The 20,732-nt window shown below is 40.4% G+C and overlaps 1 protein-coding gene across 1 annotated transcript; it reads right to left on the reverse strand.

Moving 5' to 3' along the window:
• Nucleotides 1-576: 576 nt before the first annotated feature.
• On the reverse strand, nt 577-900 carry LOC127185873 (60S acidic ribosomal protein P2-like). Its single transcript, XM_051142464.1, has one exon. The coding sequence runs from the start codon at nt 898-900 to the stop codon at nt 577-579; it is 324 nt and encodes a 107-aa protein (XP_050998421.1).
• Between the last annotated feature and the right edge of the window lie 19,832 nt (nt 901-20,732).

Genomic DNA, 20,732 nt, shown 5'->3' on the forward strand with positions numbered 1-20,732 from the left:
GGCATGAAGGAAATCATCTGGGTTTGCATTACATAGCATTGGACAAAGAGAGAAAACAGCTTTTAGTTTTGAGTGTCAAGGAATTATTATCTTGTCTCACACCAGCTCTGCCAGACACAGGCACCTTCTACTAAAATTAGGAGGCTGGACCTGAAGGGTGGGGAGCAGAGGCATGCCTTAGACTAGAGGGCCAAGGAGGATAGACTAGGTTTTCTTTTTTTTCAAATTGGGACTGCTTTTGATGCATATATTTGTCTTTTTCACAAGGTGAAAGAATCAATCTGAGATCTTTGGGAGCAGCCTCAAAATCTCAGGGTCACTTTCAGATCACAAAGACTCATGTAAGGTTTGATTTTTGGAAAGCAAAAATGCCAAATGAAAATAAAACAAGACTTAAAATTTCTCATCTTGTTTAAAAATAAGAAATATAGGTTCCTATTATTTTGATAAAGCACAGAAGTTTACTTTCCTAGGCAGGTGGTTTTTTTTGTTTGTTTGTTTTTTTTGTTTTGTTTTTTGTTTGTTTGTTTGTTTGTTTAATACATGGAAAGGTTTTATTTGCAGAGGAGCAAGAATTTAATCAAACAAGCCAAATCCCATGTCATCATCTGACTCTTCGAACTCCTCCTTCTTCTCATCTTTCCTGTCCCCTGCAGTAGGGGCAGAACGGGCAGCAGGAGCTGCTGAGCCAGGCACAGCAGAAACAGCTATAGCCCCACCAGCAGGCACACTGGCGAGCTTGCCGACACCCTGAGCAATGACATCCTCAATGGTTTTTCCATTCAGCTCACTGATAACCTTGTTGAGCTGGTCATCATTCGCCTCAATGCCCACACTGTCTAGAGTCTTCTTGATGTCTTTGGTGCTAGGAGGGGAGTTGCCCCCGAGGGCGGCCAGCATTGGGCAGCGAAAGGAGCTAGGCAAGTTTTTTTTTTAAAGAAAAACCTTTCACAATTACTTTAACGAGCAGACAAGTAATTCAAGAAAACCAAATTAAAGTCTGCTTTACACCAGTGCATTATCGGATTCATACCACATGAAATTCTCCTTCTGTAAACCTTTTATAACTTTCTATATCTACTTAGTTTCACCTAATTTTTTCATTTCTGGTTTTTTTTTTTTTTTTTTTTTTGGTTAGATCTTAATTAAAAATTATACCTTTTCTTTAAGAAAAACATTTTCATTTCTTGTCTATATTTCCTTACCAGCATACAATCTTATTTTCTTTATAATAATTGTATATAGAGGTTTTGTTCCTTTACCTTTATTATTCCTAGTAGTTAATTTTTACATACTGGTTAGAATTTTTAGCTCTTAGTGATTTTAATTTCTAGGAAAAATGAGAATGTGAGCAATTGTGAGGTGTCATTTGTCAGCATTCTATAAGATATTGGTTTGCGAAAACACCATTTCACAATTCCTAGAGATATATTTTTCTTTATGTTAAGATTGTTAGTGTGGAAAATAACATTTTAGTACCATGCACAGATATATTTAGCTTCTCTGTATTATATATACAATAAAGTATCTAAACATAAATTTATACTTAGTAATAAGTGCCTTAATACATTGAAACTATAAATATTATTATCTAATATAACTCCAGGATTATAAATTAACAATAAAGACTTTTAAAAATGAAATAGAGACTATACATACAATAGATCAATAAAACAAAGTATTTATGTAAAAAGATGAAATTGATAAACTTTTAGTCTAAGAAAAATTGGGTTCAATATAAATAAAAGTAATTAAAAAAAATTTACACAGAAATCCAAAAGATCAGTACTTATTATTATGACTATATTCCAAAAATTTACAAAACTTAGATAAAGTTCAGGACACAGATCACCTACTGACACTAAACCATGAAGTCATAGACTCTAAACAAACCAATAAGAAGTGTGGTGCTGATGAATCAGAAACAGACTTCTCAACTTAAAAAAAGGGCCAGTCTGTAGGCTGTCGCTTTGTTCTCTTGACCATGTCTCCTGCCTTACAGAAGCTTCTCAGCCTCATGAGGTCCCATTTATTAATGGTTGACATTAAGGCCTGGGCCGTTGGTGTTCTGTTCAGGAAGTTGTCTCCTGTGCCAATATGTTCCAGGCTCTTCCCCACTTTTTCCTCTAAGTGACTTAGTGTCTCTGGTTTTATGTTGAGGTCTTTAATCCACTTGGATTTGAGTTTTGTGCAGACCTGGTGGCACTCAGAGGAAGGACAGCAGGTTGCCAAGAAGAGACTTGATACCCTATGAAAATATACAGGGGGAGGTAATCCCCCTCAGGAACAGTCATAGGGGAGGGGAATAATGGGAAAATGGGGGGGGGGGGATGGGAGGATACAAGGGATGGGATAATCATTGAGATGTAACAAGAATAAATTAATAAAAAAGAAAAAAGAAAAAAAGGGCCAGATTGTGTAAATTCTATGTTGAGTTGGATCAAAAATGTAAGGCATGGGACAGTGCTATAATGGGGGAGAGTGGGCAAGGAATGTCGAACCAGGAAGGGGGAGGGAAATAACTACAAAAAGGACAAGAGAGGTGGTAAAATAACAGTAAGAATGTCTTGAAAAATCAAAAGGAATTATACCATTAACTATCTACTCAAAACATTATAATACATACATTTTCTGTAAAAATAAATATACATATGTAGCTTAAGTGAAAATCCTCCATGTATGATGACAATATTCCCTCTAAGAGCTGAAGAGCATCTGACAAAACCCCCGACACCACACACAAGAAACCCTTGTTTGAATCGTTGGCCAACATTGTCCAAGAGACTCCCCAAACATCACAGACTATTGCTATTGCCCCTTGGCTGCCTGCCAGATGTGGAAGATAAACCTATCTCTGTAGATACCATGCACTTCAGATTCAGGGCCTAGAGACCACTGAGCAAGAACTGACATGAAAGCCTCCTCCCTAAGGAATAATTTCATGATATCCGAAGGCATCACGCAAGCTTCCAAAGGAAGGAAACAACCAGCAGTCCTACCCAGATATGATGCCTATGAAACACAACGATGACTAGCATAGCATCATAGCCCTAATAGTGTAGTAGTAGCATGGATATCTTTAGTGGTAACCAACAGTTCTCTAATTTTCTTAAGACCTGCTCAACAAGAAATTATGGCTTGATACTAGAAATATAGCCAACTACCCAGGGCTAGTAAAGTCACAGATCTTGGAGGAGAACCTACAACCACCACTATACTAAATAGTATAATCCTTACCTACAGTCTCAATATTTGTATTTACACCCACAGATAAGTGTAGTCCCACCCTTCATCTTTTCAACAGACAGAGACCATTAAAGAAAATCACAACCAATCAAAATGCAAAGTTGTGAACCCAGTTCCAATGGATTCATCTAGAATACAACTCCTGCACCTAAGGGTCAGGAAACATTGCAGAAGAGGTAGCAGACTGTGCCTACTAGGAATATCAGAAGCTGCACCCATAGAGTCTCACCAACTTTACTGCCTAACGTGAGCTTGACAAAGGTAACAACAATAGATATACTAAAGTGGATGGGGAAAATCCCCAAATCCTTCAGCCCTACCCAAAAATTACAGGAAACTAGTGAATGCTGAGAGTGGGAGAAATAGTCTTCTCCAGAAAAAAGCCCACCAATTAGTTATCCAGTACCAAATGGTCAGCTCCAAAATCATATGTGTAACTAACAGACTGAAAAGATTGTATTTATGTATTTAGAAATATATATATGTATATGTGTGTGATAACGATTAAAGAAAAAAGAGATTCTGAATTTGAAAAAGGATTATATGGGAAAGTTTGAATGAAGGAAAGGGAGGTGATATTGTAATCTCAAAAATGAAAGAAATAATTAAAAATTTAAGGAATAATATTAATTCTCAAATTATAGCGAAAATTGAAAGAGGGACTTCTTCAAAGCTGAATCTATGAGGCCAGAATTATCTTGATAGTGAAACCAGAAAATTACACAGGAAAGAAATAAAATTATAGGCAATTTATATACTAAAAATCCCTATAAAATACTAGCAGATTGAACCAAGTAGCATATTAAAAAATCATTCATCATGAATAAGTGGGATTTATTAGAGCTGTAAGTATAAGTAAATAAAAATGTAATGTATCACATTAACAACACAAAGGACAAAAGTCAAATGATAAGTTTTATAAATGCAGAAAAACATTCAATAAAATTCAGCATTCTTTTGTGAAGAACTCTGAACAAATTATGTATAGAAGGAACATAATGAAGGCTTTATAAATAAATTCTCAGCCAACAGCATATTGAATGATCATGAACAATAGAGGACATCCACTTTCATACCTCTCATTTAACATGAATCTGAAAGTCTTAGCCAGAGGAATTAGACAAAAGAAAGAAAGAAAGGACATGTGAGTAGGAAGTGAGTATGTCAAATTATCCTTGTTTGTAGATGACAAGAGTCTACATGTAAAAAAAACCCAAAGTCTCTGCTAAAAGACTATTAAAATAGATAAATGAATCTAGTAAAGTTTAAGCATACAAAATCAAGAAGCACAATTTGGTAGCATTTCACTCCGAGTGATGAGACTGATGAGAAGGTAACATGAAAGAACTACTATTCAGAATAATTACAAAAATACATAGGTATAATTGAACTAAAGCAATAAGAGAGTTCTACAGTGAATATCACAAAATTCTAATGCAAGAAATTGAAGAGTGCCTGAGAGAATGGAAAGACTACTCATGTTCATGGGTTAAGAAAACTAATATTGCTAAAGTCAGAGAGAATACATTTATCACTTCTTTTTATAGGTCCTCGAGAGCATATCTGTCACCCTTTAAAGCTCATTTCTATATTCATAGACTCACCACTTATTTACATAAGAAGAGAGGAGATCTTGGACTCATGCCATAGAAACCAGAAACCAGTCAGAATAGGAAATTGCTTCAGTCACTGGCACCAAGGCTTACTGAACTATATGTTGCAGAACTATTAGCTTTAGAGAGGGACATGTTCTTAGATGAAGGCAGGTGGTTCACTAGGGCCTCCATGATAGTTGATATTGTTTATCACCTTACCAGGATCTAGAATAACTTAGGAAGCAAGCCCCTTGAACTGACTGAGGGTTCAGAAAGCTTTATCGGAGGAGGGAAGACTCGTTTTGATTAGGTGGCTGTATTTCTTGGTCTATGGGCCTAAACTGAAAGCACGCAGCGAAACGGTTACTCTGCATTCTCATGGTGGGACCAGCCACTTCCTGCTCTGCTACAATGGCCAGTGGCTTCCTTGCCAAGACAGACTCTTTTCCATTGAAATGTAAGCCAAAATAACACCTCTCTCCCTTTAGTATTTGATCACATCAATGAGAGAAGTAACTAATGCAACCCTTCAGTTCTCAATATGTACCCTATCTCATCCTACATCACATGCCTCAAGGTGAGAAAAGCAGTGAGGGCACATTTTCTTTCCTGTAGAGCCAATATCTAGGTTTCCAACAGAATATGATTCTTTTCCTTGCAGTTGGACAGGGACAACAGGCACCAGTTATTTCTCCATTCCATCCTGCGACTACACATATACACAAACGCACATGGACTCCACCAATGTTATTTCCATAGCTGCATCTCCTTAACCTAGAATTGTCAGAAATAGGATATCTGTCTTCAGCTACAACACAGTGCACTTCCCCAGTTCCACTCCTTCATGTCCATCACAGTTTACTTCTAGCCCTGTCTCCACACAACTGCACCTCCTACTGGAATAGCAAAAATATTAGTTGATGATACCTAGAATGTGGAAGTAAGGAAACTTTACAAAATGTTTAAAAATCTTCACACTGGCCTCTATGTGTGAGCACATACACCATCTGACTTCTTGTCACTGTATATGAACTGTTTATATTGCTGTTAAAACGAGGTCCTGTGCTTTGATATACCTGGGACCTTTTCCTTTATCATGTTTTACCTTTATCTGTTAGATTCTTAATAATCCAAAACAGCCTGCAAACTGGCTCAAAAAAAAAAAAAAAGGAGGAGAGAGGGAGGAGGAGGCCTGGAGAGATGGATTAACAGTTAACAGCACTTGCTGCTCTTGCAGAAGGCCCTCAACCTCCCAAGGAGTAGGATTATAGGCACGCACCACTGCTCCCAACCACATGCTCGCTTTTCCACACTTTGAATATATCATTTCACTCTCGTCTTGCTTTCAAAATTCTCTCCTTGCTATCTGTAACTCTCAGCAAGTAATAGAGTGCTCCTGTGCAGACTTCAAATTCAGTTACTTTGGAACTCTTTAGGGTTCATGATGACAGGTGTTAGCTTCTTGCCTCAGTTTTAGGAGGCTTACAGATAGTATTTCCTTAAATAGTCTGCTTTAGCTATTTTTATATTGTTGTGATAAGAAACCATGATCAAGGAGACTTATACAGAAAACACTCATTTGATGTTTACTGTTTCAGAGGGTGAGAGTCCTTGGCCCCCATGGCAGGGATCATGGCAGCAGGCAAGAAGGCAAGCATGGCGGCAGATGTCTTATATCTTGACCCACAGGCATGAGGCAGACAGAGCTAGTTGGGCATGGAGTGGGCTTTTGAAGCAGCAAAGTCCACCTTCTATGACTCACCTCCTCCAACAAGGCCACATCTCTTAATTCTTTCCAAAGAGTTTCACTAACTATACACCATACTCAAACATATGAGCTTGTGGGAGCCATTTTTATCCATAACACCACATTGTACTCTGTGGTCCCTATAGCTTTATGGCCTATGCAAACACACTTAGTCTAAATTCAAAAGTTCCTGTAGTCTTTCAGTCTCAGAATCATTTAAAAGTCCAAAGTCCAAGGTCTCTTCTGAGACTCAAGGCAATCTCTTAATTTTTTTAAATATATTTTATTAATTTATTCATATTATATCTCAATGGTTATCCCATCCCTTGTATCCTCCCATTCCTCCCTCCCTCCCATTTTCCCCTTACTCCCCTCCCCTATGACTGTAACTGAGGGGGACCTCCTCCCCCTGTATATGCTCATAGGGTATCAAGTCTCTTCTTGGTAGCCTGCTATCCTTCCTCTGAGTGCCACCAGGTCTCCCCCTCCAGGGGACATGGTCAAATATGAGGCACCAGAGTTCGTGTGAAAGTCATACCCCACTCTCCACTCAACTGTGGAGAATGTCCTGTCCATTGGCTAGATCTGTGTAGGGGTTTAAAGTTTACTGCATGTATTGTCCTTGGCTGGTGCCTTAGTTTGAGCAGGACCCCAGGGCCCAGATCTGCCTATCATAATGTTCTTCTTGTAGGTTTCTAGGACCCTCTGGATCCTTTTATTTCCCCATTCTCCCATGCTTCTCTCACCTAGAGTCCCCAATCTCTAAATTATAACTTCCTGTAAAATCAAAACACAAATTATATATTTCCAACCTCCAAAGGCACAGAACTTACATTACCATTCCAAAAGGGAGGAACTGTGGCACAGGAGGAAATACTGGACCAAAACAAAACCAAAACTCAGCAGGGTAACTGTAAATCCTGTAGCTCCATGTCTGGTAATCAAAAGGCTTAAGACAGCTTTGCCCTTCCAACTTTGCTGGCTGTAACATACTTTTCTCTCTTGGGCTGGTTCTATTCCCTTCATGCAGCTCTCCCTGACAGATATCCCATGGTTCTGGCATGTCCAACATTCTGGATCTCCAATGTAATACAGGCTTCATTTTCACAGCTTCATGCAATGGCATCTATCTTAGAGCTTCTATGCAGGGATTCACTTCTCTTTCACATGCCAGACCTCAGCAGCTCGCCTTAACTGTGAAAAAAAGATTCCACAGCCCCCTTCTCTCATGTATCCTTTATGACTCTTAAGCCAGAATCACATGGCCAATGCTGCCAAGTTTCTTTGCATACTTGGGATCAGGCCTGGCCCCCTGCTTGAATTACATTTGCATGAACTTTGGTTTGTTGCTTCATTTTAGCAGAAAAGTTCTCAGGCCTTTTCCTTCTAGAAGTTGAAGAGTGGGGTCTAGCCTTGAAGTTACCATTCCCTTTATTCCATTTTGCATCTGGCCTCTCCCATCTTTTTCAACTCAAGCCTTAGATCCAGCATTAACTTTCCTGGTGCTCTTCTTCTCAAACTATACATTTTGTGGTTCTCTTTGTTCTGTTTTTGCTTTTTTGTTGTAGACTTGCATAATAGGAATGTTTACTAACCATGCACCAGAGTCAATATTAGGCTGTCTTGAAATCTCCTGAGTGAAAGAAAGTAATCCATTATTTTTCAATTTTGCCTCAGGCAAAACTTTAGGACGAGGGCAGGAAGTAGCCATATTCTTTGCGAAAATATCACAATAATTGCTCTAGCATAATTGCTGATATTGTTTACCTCTAAAACCTCTTGAGCTGCACCTTCATAGTCCACATTTCTCTCAACACTACTGTCCTCCATGCTCCTACTTGGGTGGCTTGTTAAGACCTGCTTACCTTGATCAAGTGCTTTTCTAGTCCAGTGTCCCCTACAGCATAGTCAGGTCTATCACAGCAATACCCCATTCCTGGTACCGATTTCTGTCTTAGTTGTTTCTCTATTGCTATGGTAACGCACCATTACCCAGGCAACTAATAAAAGAAAACACTTTATTGGGGGCTTGTTTAGTTTACAATTTCATCATGGCATAGTCAGGCAAGCAGACATGGAACTAGAACAGATCTGGAGAACTTATATCTGACCCACAAGCAGGAGGCATGGAGAGAGAAAAAAAGACAGCTAATTAGGAATGGTATGGACTTTTGAAACCTCAAAGCCCACTCTCAATGACACACCTCCTAACCCATCTTAAACAGTTTTTACCAACCAGGGCACCAAGTATTCAAACATATGGGCCTATGGAGGATATTTTCATTCAAACAACTACATAGGCTTTCTGTCCCTCACTATCTCTTATCTCCTTAATATTCACTACCACAATGCATAATATGGTTGGCTGATAAATTTTCAGTTAAAGTCCCTCAGATATACCCCACTACAATTCATCTTATTTTCTTTTTGATCTTTTGACTTGATATTTTCAGCTGAATTGACCGAGTTTCTTGATTGTTTATTCTTCAATATCAAGTCTATTATAGCACCTGTGTAGTGGAGTTTTCATTTTAGTTGTATGTTTTAACTTCACAATTTTTCTTTTTTATCACTTCTATGTATTGATATTCATATTTTGTTCATATCATTTTAATGCTTTCCTTTGATGCACTCACTACCTGTTCTCTTAGCTCATTGAGCTTTAAGAAAATTATTTTAAATTAGTTCTCAGACAATTAGTAGATTTATATTTTTTGACCTTTGCTTGCCTCAAGTTTTAGTGATTCTCACATTTCTTGTAGATTGAACCCTGCGTATTTGCAGAAACAGCCCATTCTCTCAATCTTTATGAACTGGTTTTGTTTTGACTGGGAAAGTAATATGTTGATCATACCCAGTAGATATTTTGGATCACTTTTCTTTTTTTAATTAATTAATTAATTTTATTTTTGTGTATGTGTGGTTTTTTCAATTTTATTAATTTATTCAAATTACAACTCAATTGCCATCCCATCACTTGTATCCTCCCGCTCCTCCTTCCCTCCCGCTTTCACCCTATTCCCCTCCCCTAGGTCTGTGACCGAGGGGGACCTCCTCCCCCACTATATAGTCATAGGCTACCAAGTCTCATCTTGGCAGCCTGCTTATTCTTTTTTGAGTGCCACCAGGCCTCCCCACCAAGGGGAGGTGGTCAAATATGGAGCACCAGAGTTCATGTCAAAGTCAGTCCCCACTCTCCACATAACTGTGGAGAATGTCCTGTCCATTGGGTAGATCAGAGTAGGGGTTCGATGTTTACTACTGGAATTGTCCTTGGTTAGTGCAATAGTTTGAGCAGACCACCCCCCCGGGCCCTGATCCACCCATCATGATGGTCTTTTTGTAGGTTTCTAGGACCTTCTTAGCTGCCCCAAACATATACTCTCTTTACTCATAGGATCACGAAATCTTTTGTACCCATTTATGTCATTTCCTTTAATTTTGTTTGAGGTAAAATGGCATCTGGGCCCTGTGAAATGCAGTGAATGTTTCTGTAGTTGAGGGCACTGTTCCTCCCTTCTGAGGACAAGCCTTAGTTTGGTACAGTTTACCAGTCTTGCAGCACTGTGATGGTTACAATTAGCTAACCTCCCTTTCATGTTCATATCTGCCCACACATCTAGTTTGTTCTATCACTGATTATTGTGAGATAAAGAAACAAAGTCTCTGGGAAATGTATTAGACAGATTATTCACATGCCTTCAAAATGCCATTTGTCTGCTAAAGGTCTTCCATGATGAGACAATTTGTGCACATCCTCATCCACAGCATAAGAAGTTATCTCTCAACCTAACCCATGTCAGAATATGGTCCTCAAATGGAGTTGTATGAGGAGAATTCTGAGAGCTTATGAGAACACTCAAAGAAAATAAGACAAGAAAGAACCTTGTGACCTGTTTCTCCAAATCATAGAACTGTTCTTGGAATGTGTTTTTTTGTGTCCCTTCCAGGTGTAGTGGATAGGAGTGAGTTTACTTCAGATTACTCATTATTGCTTGCTGCAGTTAGTCAATTAAACTATCCTTTATATGCTTCTGTGGAAAAATGTGTTTTTTTTTCCATGTGTGGCTTGCCCTTGTGATTGTATACAGCTTGAACTCATGAGAACTTTACTCATGTTGGCTATTGCGGGAGACTTTAGACTGCCTCATTTACCAGCTCCGTTCTCCCAGGATCCACTCACTACCTCGAGAGTGGTAGTAACTCCACACTTAGAACGTTAAATTCTTTCTTCACTCCTGAAAAGAAATGGTATCATCACAGTACGTCCTTGTTTATTTCTTCACTAGAATGACTGTTATTTCACTGTGAAGAATTAAGGAAGTACAAATGGAAATATAAAATCAAAAAAAGAGAAGATTATAATGTGGCTTTATATATTTTTGTGTATTAACACCCGTTAATGTTTCACCTTTTTTCCAGAAAATTTGTAACAAAAATACATTGGAAATTGAGTTACAGTACATTGTGTGATTTCAGAATCACAATGAAGTACATTCCCTCTCATGCAAGCAAAACATTGCATTCCACTAAGAGAATCTCAACATGATTAGGCAGTTGCCCTACACTAACTGTTGTTTTAATCTCAGATAATGGCAGACTTGGGATTAAAAGAAACTGAACACAATGGGCTCTCATCTCCCCTGTCCTTTTACCTCTTCCCATGGTTTCTCGTAAGTGAAACCCTGTCTCAAAAAACAAAACAAAATAATGGAAGACTTCAACACCCTTCTCTCACCACTGGACAGGCCATCCAGACAGAAATAAACAGAGAAATAATGAAATAACTAAGAGACATGATAAATCAAATGAACCAAACAGATACGTACAGAACATTTCACCCAAACACAAAAGAATAGACCTTCTTCTCAGTACCTCAGAGAACCTTCTCCAAAATTGACCATATACTTGAATACAAAGCAAATTTCAACAGATACAAGAAAATTGAAATAACTCCCTGTATTCTATCAGACCACCATGGACTAAAGTTGGACCTCATCAACAATAGAAACAACAGAAAGCCTACCAACTCACGGAAACTGAACAAGTCTCTACTCAGTGGCCACTGGCTCACTGCTGCTTGGTTTGCCAGGAGGATAAGGCAGGCTGAGAATTGTGGGGAGAGGGTTCTCATTTGGTGGTCCCTGATGGCACAGGTCTCTGGGAATGCAGGTAGGGCTGTAGTCTGAGTGATGGAGCGCACAGAGGACATGGCATATATCACTACTGCTGGGCTTGCCTAGAGGGATCCAGCAGGCAGGGGTTGAGGTGTGTAGGTCTCACTTGTCTGTCCCAGGTGGCAGTAGGCCTCAGGGCAGGAAGTGATTTTAATGGAGAACTAAGCTCAACCCTAGAGACGTGAAACTATGCATCTAGAAGCCATATTAGAGTTTGGGTATGTCTCTTAGTACACAAGTTTCGGTGGATTTGTTATGTGCCAGGAACTCTACATTTTTAGCTGTTGGAAGCTATGGCCATATTTATGAGAGAGGGTGTTACATAATGGTTAATGACTATGTCAAATCTCCCTTTCCTTAATCTCTCCTCCTTAGTGTTGCACTCCCTACCCAAATCCAGAGTATGATGCCAGAGTGTTCCTATAGCTGTGTCTCAACATACATAGAATAGTCATTTTTGTGTTGCAAAACAAAAGAACAATGTAGGTCGCATCTCCTTAGATTACCATGCTGTCTGTAGTCCACACATACTAGGAAAGTTCTCTGAGCTGTGGTCAAAACTGGTTGTAACTTCAGAGCATAGGGCAGCTTCCAAAGCAATGGTCATTTTGTGTCCTTTATTTACATCCTCCATCTTTTCAGTGAAGTGGGCACTGAGAGGACAGAAGCTCTATTCTGATCAGTCCATGCCAAACTGAGCATTCTCAAGAGAGTCATTGGAGTCAAACATCACAAACATTAACTGCCATCAATCTCATGTCACTTCTTAACTATATGTACCCTTAGAAGGGCAGTCACCATGATAGAAATGCAAAGTATTTCTTTGACAATTGATGTTCTCTTTAAAGAAGCTACCCATGAACCCCTAGAAAAAATATCTCCTGATTTAATTTCTGCAAGGAAAATATTATTTATATAGCTAACTCCATAATTCATAACCACTAGAATTGTAAGTGCCTAATGTATTCATTAAAGAAAGGAAAGACCAGAATCCATTTCTGATTTGAAATCAGCTACCAAAGAGTTGACAAACAGCAATCCTATTTTTCTTTTTCTTTCTTTCGTCCTTATTTTTTTTTTTTTTGTTTGTTTGTTTTTTTTGTACTGGGAATGGAATTCTGAAACTCTTGCATGTTAGTCTCTATACTAGAGACTAGTAACAATTGTAAAAGCCATGGCTAGTGTTGAAATATCACTAGACTCTATAGACTTTGATACAATATAGCTTTGATACCATCAAATAGTATAAATGAAACTGGGCTTTTCTATTATTCTCTTTCTTCCTTCCTTCCTTCCTTCCTTCCTTCCTTCCTTCCTTCCTTCCTTCACTTCTTCCTGGCTTGCCTGAAACTCTCAGAGGTATGTTCTTTGCTAACCAAGTGTTAGATTTAAAGGTATACACAACTATGCCCAGTCTCTATTGGTTTTTTGAAAATAGATTCAAATAGTCGAGAATGAGACATTCTACATCTTACCCAAGGACATATGGCTACTATATGACAGTCAGCTTTGTATACATCCAGACTTTGTAAGTGTCCCAATTCATTTATCCTTTGGAATCACATGCTTGATTCATTGCTATATAATCTAGAATGAAAGTGGTGGTTTTCTCTTTATTTTTCAATGTCCCTCATAACTAGCCTCTAGCTCTGCCTGCAGAAGAGTCCCTAAGACATCACTGATTATTCAATGAACAGGAAAAGAAACTCTGTTCAGCAAGAAATTTCACTGTCTAGAGATTGCCTGTAAAAAGACAGAAGTCAAGCCAGGTGGCGGTGGCCTACATGTTTAATCCCAGCACTCATGAGACAGAAGCAGGTAAATCTCTGTGAGTTCGAGGACAGCCTGGTTTACAAAGTGAGTCTAGGACAGCCAGGGCTACACAGAGAAACCCTGTCTCAACAAACAAACAAACAAAAAACAAAACAAACAAAACAAACAAACAAAAAACAGAAGTTGGTACTGGAGACTGAGGTATTGCTGTGATAGTCCTGGCCATGCTTTTCTTTGGAGGAATGTGGACCTTGAGCATTTGAATTAGGAAAGCAGTTGAATGCTTTAAGTGTGGGATTAATGAGCCATAATAACAGGAGCACGGAAGAGTCATGAATTAACAGCTTTGACAGAGATTTCTAGACAGCCTCGTACTGGTTGTGTTGAATGGTTATTAGTGGCCATTCTTATGCAGATCTATAAAGAAAAGGATCAAGCCGAGCAAGGAAAAATACAAAATGTACAAATTGAGAAGAAAAGGGGTACCAGAAAGTGTAATGCACCTAAGGATTGTGTTCAAGTAGATAAACAGATTAAAAAAAAACCTAATGCTAAATCGAATAAAGGGAGTGGTGACCTCAGGGCCAGACCACCACCCAGATAAGCTTCCAACTTGAGGAAAGGGACTAAAGAAAAGCTTAGAGTTGGCCATGGTGGCACACACCTTTAATTCCAGCACTGGAGGCGGCAGCAGCTGGCAGATTTCAGAGTACAAAGTCTACAGAGAGAGTTCCACAAAGTTTAGGCGGCGAAGAAACCCATCAAAAAACAGAAAGCTGGTGAAAACGTGTTTGAATGAGAGGCCATGTTCCAGCCCCCAGCAAGGAGCAGAACTTGACGGCTCTGGGCATATGGTTCTTTCTGGTTTTAGAGTCAAGGAAACAAGAAATGGGTTATGGAATCTCCCTTCAAGAGGAAAGCCCCTGAAGCCAGGCATACGTCAGTGCTGTCCCTACATGGAGGCCTAGACAGGACATCATGTGAAGCTTGGAAAGTGAAGCCAGGATTGCCTTGGAGACCCCAAGATGTTGGAGATGCCAGGGTTGGGGGATACGTGCTGAGGAAAGCTGCTAACAGGGAGTCATACCAGCCCAAGAGAAAGAAGTATGTTACAGTCAACAAAGATGGAAGGAGTTGGAGAACTGAAGAGTGCTTTGACATCAGACATGGAGATACAGAGTTTGGAGTTTGCCCAGCTGGTTTTCAGTCTTGTTTTGGTCTGTCATTTTCTCACTATGCTCACTTTCTTCCTCTTTCAAATGGTAATGTATATCCTGTGCCACTAAATGTTGAAGTACGTGATCTGTTTTTTGATTTTGAATTTCCAGTGGGGATTACTGTTAAGAGATGGCCCTGAGTCTCAGAAGAGCCTTTGAACTTTGGACTTTTAAACAGAGTTGAGATTGCAATTGATAGACTGTGGAAGGGGACTTCTGGACTTAGACTGAAGGCAGTTTTACATTCTGATGTAGCTACAAGCCTATGGGGGCCAGGTAGTAGAATGTGGTGAATTGAATAAAAATGACCCTCATAGGCTCATAGAGAGTGGCACTATTAGAAAGTGTGGCCTTGTTGGAGTAGACCTGGCCTTGTTGGAGGAAGTGTGTCACTAGGGGTGAGCTTTGAGGTTTCAAATGCTCAAGCCAGGCCCAGTGTCTCTCTCTTTCTGCTGCCTGACAATCTGCATGTAGAACTCATGGCTCCTTCTCCAGCACTACGTCTACCTGATTGCACCATGCTTCCTACCATGACGGCTGTCAGTCAGATGTATTTTGATGTTAATTAATAAAAGGCCATCACACCTGGGCGGGGCAAATAAGATAGGCATGGCTAAGGTTCCCAGATGCGGGAAGACAGAGGGAATCTTTGGAAGAAGAAAGACTGGAGGAGAAGAGGAGAAGAAGGTTGCGCCATAATGAGTTAGGTGGAGGAGAAGCACAAGGTCAGCATGGATGGAGACTTGGCCCAGATGAAGAACATTAGCAAATATTTGTGATTATGGATGGGAGGTAGGTTGATAGAAGTTATTAGAAGCAGATGCCATGGGATTGGGGCAGGGATCCCATACCTGCCTCACTATGGGAAGTAGTTTAGGGGATTGATATCTGCCCTGTCCCAGGTTAAATAAGGCCAATTTAACATATAACAGGCATTTGTGTCTTGATTGATTGCTATTGCCATAATAATAATAAGTATAGGCCTGATAATAAACATTATTAGGCCATACTGGTAAATTAACATCGACAGATGACAATGGACCAAACCTCTGAAACTGTAAGCCAGCTCCAATTAAATACTTTTCTTTATAATAGTTGCCATGGTCATGGTTTTCTTCACATCAATGGAAACACTGACTAAGACAACAGACTAGGATGTCCTTGCCTGAATCTGAAAGGTATTTATGGGCCATTCCATACCCCAGATTCTTAAACTGTAAGATGGGACCCTATAATTGAATGTGTGGGTTTCTAAAAGGTTGGCAACAGTAAATGGTTTCTGAATGTATAACAACACAAATTAATTCAAAATTAAACACACAGGACTGCAGATGTAGCTAAGTTGGCAGCGTGCTTGCTTAGCATGCATGCAGCTCTGGGTTGGCTCTCCAGCACAACATAAATTAGGCATGGTGTAACACATAGGTAATCCCAGCACACCAGAGGTGGAGGCAGGAAAATCAGAAGTCTAGGTTTGCTCTCAGCTACATAGCAAATTTGAGGCCTGTCTGGGTGACTAGAATTGAAAACCAGAATGAATTTGAAGTGTTTCTGTTGTTCACATTTCACCACATGATGTCAGATTTGGTTCTGAACACACAACATGTGGACTCTGCACTGTGCATGCTGTTACAACATGCAATAATCAGGAATGCATCCTGACTGAAACACTTCAACTAAGATTTGAGTTAATTAATTCATACCGTGTGAATTAATAGCAGTTTTCTGCTCTTATAGAAACATAGTCATTCTATTACAGTAAACAAAGACTTTTAATATTGACATTTCTCTGCTGTTATTCCTCAGTGTGTACATATCAAACCAATGCATCTTCAGATTATATTATATAATGTTAGAATGTTTTATTTTCTAAAATATTTAAATTTTATTTTTAAAATTGTGTGTGCACATGCGCGTGTGTGCGCGTGAGTGCGTGCATGCGTGTGCATGTGCTTGCGTGCGTGTACGTGTGTGTGTGTGTGTGTGTGTGTGTGTGTGTGTGCAGGTGAGTACAGGTACCCACAGAAGCAAGAGACATTGGATTCCCTGGAGCTGGAGTTACCCCACCTGAATCCTGGGAACTAAGCTCCCGTCCTCTGCAAGACCAACGCATACTCTTAATCACTCACTGAGCCATCTCTCCAGCCAAAAAATATCACTAAGTTGAATTTTATAAAAATGAAACCCTTAAATGAAATTTGGCTTGGTATTAAGATAGAATTCCAAACTGTTTGGGAAATGGCCCTAGACACATTTCTTGTGTGTATATATACATGGCTGTAGTATGCATGTATGTGTGTTTTTCTCTAGGGCTTTCCACTGTGCCATTATTCTTTCTGAGACAGAATCTCTCACTGATGCTGAAGTTTATTAAGTTGGCTGACCTGCCTGGCTAGCAAGCCCCAGGTTCTTCCTGCCTCAACCTGTCCAGAGCTGGGATTTCAGGTGCATGCTGTTGTACCTGGCTTTTTGATGTGGGTGCTGAGTTTCTGAACTCAGGTCCTCATGCTGGCATGACAAGGACTTTCGCGACTGAGCCACCTGCCTAGCCCTGTTCAAACATACTTCTGCTACTTTGTACGTTGTGTGAAGTGGTATTCTGACAAGTAATGACTAGCTGCTAAGTCAAAATATTGATCGGCTCTGGAAAATGTGGAAGATGCTCTGTGCCCTATAGTATTAAATACTTGGCCAAGATTTTTACTTTTGAGACAGAATCTCATGTAGCCCAGGCTGGCCTTGAATTCCTTACTTGAACTTCTGATCTTCCTGTCTCTACCTCCAAAGTGCTAGAACTACAGGCACACACCACCATAGCCTGCTTTCTATGGTGCCACAGACAGAACCCAAAGCTCCATGACTGTTAGGTAGGCACCCTATTAACTGATGTACATCTCCAGCTCTCAACCAGGATTTCTTTATGTAAAAATAGACAAACATATCTATCTTAGTACTATACAAACTTACTTTTGCCTTTAGTGGTAAAATTATATGTATATCAAAGACTTTATTTTAAAAGAAATTTGTATGATTTATTATCAATAAGGGTTTGATTTGTGTATACCTTTCCGTACATGCTTATATAAGTGGGGTCATATAAAAACTTTCTTGGCCCATAAACAGTCATGAGTGGAAAGAGTTTGAGAAGCACTGCTCAGGCCTCTGGCAGATCACAGAGACTGAAGAGGTAATCAGGGAGCCTGCACAGTTCTGTACTAGGCCCTCAACAAATGTGTTATGGTTGTTAGCTTGGTGTTTTTGTAGGGGTGCTGCTGACTCTTTTGCCTACCCTTGTGACCCTTTCCCTCCTACTGAGTTGCTTTGTCCAGCTCTGATATGAGGGTTTGTGCCTAGTCTTTTTGTGACTTTTTATGCTGTGTTTGGTTGATATCCCTGAGAAGTCTGCGCTTTCCTGAAGGGAAATGAGGACCTAGGGGAGAGAGGAGGTGGAAGGTGGGAACGTGGAGGAATGCAGGGAGAGGAAACTGCAGTGGAGGGGTATTATATGAGAGATTTTTTTCAAGGCCAGGCAGTAGTGGTGCATGCCTTTAACCCCAGAGCTTGGGAGGTAGAGGCAGGCAGATCTCTGAGGCCAGTCTGGTCTACAGAGTGAGTTCCAGGACAGCCAGCACTACTCAGAGAAACCTGTCTTGAAAACAAAACAATACAAACAACCTCTCCCCAAATCCTTCTGTAGATATCACAATCAGCAGTGGGCTTAGGAGCAGCAGTTCAGAGACCTAAATTAATTGTCTTGAAATTCACATATGCCAGTCCAGCTCAGGTTTTCCTTTAATTGTATGCTTATTCTGTAGTTATATGCAGAAGCTGGTGGATAATTTGAAATGTCAGAAATGGCTTCTTTAATCTAAAAAAAAAAGAGAGAAAAGTATACTCTTGGACCTCAAATACTGAAAATGAATATTTTCACAAAGTTATGTCCCTTGGAAAGATCCTAGTTGTAGGTCAAAGGGGACTCGGGGTGGCAAGTGCATATAAGATGCTGATCTAAGCAGCACCCGTTCAGCAAGTCATAACTTGGCAAAAACATCAGTAGTAGGTGGGTGTTGATGGCATTCATTTACAAGATTTTCCATTTCTGTGCATGAGTGACCATGTGTGTGTGGTGCATGTGATTGTATGTGTTTGGCTGCACATGAGCACATGCTTGTGGAAGGCAGAGGGCAGGCAACCTTCAGTGTCATCCTCAGAAACACTGTTCACCTCCTCTGAGACAGGGTCTCTCCTTAGCCTAGAGCTCACCAATTAGGCTAGGCTGGCTGGCCAGTTAGTGTCAGGGATCCTCCTGTTTCCTCCTCCCCACTAGTGAGATTACCAGCATGGCTTTTCATGTGGGTGCTGGGGGATCTAACTTGGGCCCTCATACTGCCAAACAAGCACTTTACCAATTTAGGTTCCACCCCACCAGGCACAATTTTTTCAAATTAATTAACATGGCCAACAAGGACACTTGAGTTGGCGTTTTGAGGCCTGATGGCTGATGTCTGTTGGGGTAATTCTTGGAGTGCCTTCTATAACTCTTTACCACTTATCCCTTTGCACAGCTAAATGTTTCTCCTACTGGTATCAATTCTAACTTGGTGCCTGAAAGAGGGAAAAATCCCTGGTTATCCCTTGGCTTGCAAAGGAAGAGCTGTGAGCACAGAGATGACTACCTCTTTTCCTTCACCATAGACACTTGCCCTGCAAATGTCACATTTGCCATTTCTGGAAAGTTGCACATGGCATCCGTGACATGGGACAATTTTCCACTTCTATTCTTGTATTTTTGAACAAGCTGGGAAAAGTTGGAAGTTCTGTTAAGTTATTGTTCCTTCAGAGTTGAAAAAAATCACTAAATACTTCTGACGGTCCAGACATGATAATTCTTGGCTCTTCTGGGTAAAAAGCAGCAGAGAAGGCTAGGGTTTACAGAGAGCAGACTGAGCAAGGACAACAGGACAGAATAGAAAGAGTATACAGAAATTGTGTGTTCTATTTCCCCGACAGCTCAGTGGAGCCCTAGTGTAATAGTACAAGAATGAGTCTGGAGAAATTCCAGCCTCACTTGTTAATCCCCTCGCCCCCTCCCCTGCCCCTGCCTCCTTTGGAAAACATTATCTTGCCTCTACACCCTGGCCCTGCTAACTTTTCTTGGATCTTGAGAGTCTGCACATTTGAGTGACAAAATAGCACAGTTGATGGAGAGAGCTCCTTGGACAGGAAGCCCAGGTCTCCCTGTGGCTGTGTGACCTTGGGAATATTAATTGCCCCGAGAATCTTAGTTAAACCTCAGTCTACCTAAATGTCAAATGGAGATATTAACGTGCTCTTGAAGAATGGAGGGAAAGATCCTAGAGTTAAGGACAGGAAAAGTCCAGTAGTTTCTGGCACACATTTCAGTATTAAAACAAATGAGCTTTATACTAATGATTATTGCTCTGTCCAGATGTCACAACTTTCTCTTGGCAGGTTTCTATCCTGAAGATCTCCGAAAAACTGATGTGTCTGAAGAGCCTGCAGCAATCCAAAAAGTCACAAGAAACACTTGGCACCTTGGTTGACTTGCCTTCTTTCCCTCTCACACTCTGCAAGCCTAAACCTATTTAGAGTCTAAGAAAGCTGAAGAGACTTTTGCCGTTTATTGTGTGGGTAGGATCACGGTCCCAAATTCTCTGAGTCGGATACTCTCTCTCTCTCTTTCCCCCACTGCCCCCAGTCCACCTCACCCCATTTCCCCGAATTCCATCAGCCCAGGCTTTCCAGGTATTAATTTTCTCATCACCAGAAATCTCCCCCCGCACCCCAACCTCCCCCCACCCCACCCCGCCACTCACTTAGCCTTTAGTTCCTGGAATGCTACTACAGCTAAGCTTAGTGAGACCCAGCAGGGGTTATATCGCCCTGGCAACCGCAGAGTACGCCTGCGCAGACTTTTTCTCGGCCAGACTGTTCTTAATTGGGTTCCTGCATCGCC

The sequence above is a fragment of the Acomys russatus genome, chromosome X, assembly GCF_903995435.1.
Source record: "Acomys russatus chromosome X, mAcoRus1.1, whole genome shotgun sequence".
NCBI lineage: Eukaryota > Metazoa > Chordata > Mammalia > Rodentia > Muridae > Acomys > Acomys russatus.

What these genes read in the sequence shown, in the direction of transcription:
- LOC127185873 (XM_051142464.1), bottom strand. Translation starts at nt 900, where the DNA reads ATGCTGGCCGCCCTCGGGGGCAACTCCCCTCCTAGCACCAAAGACATC.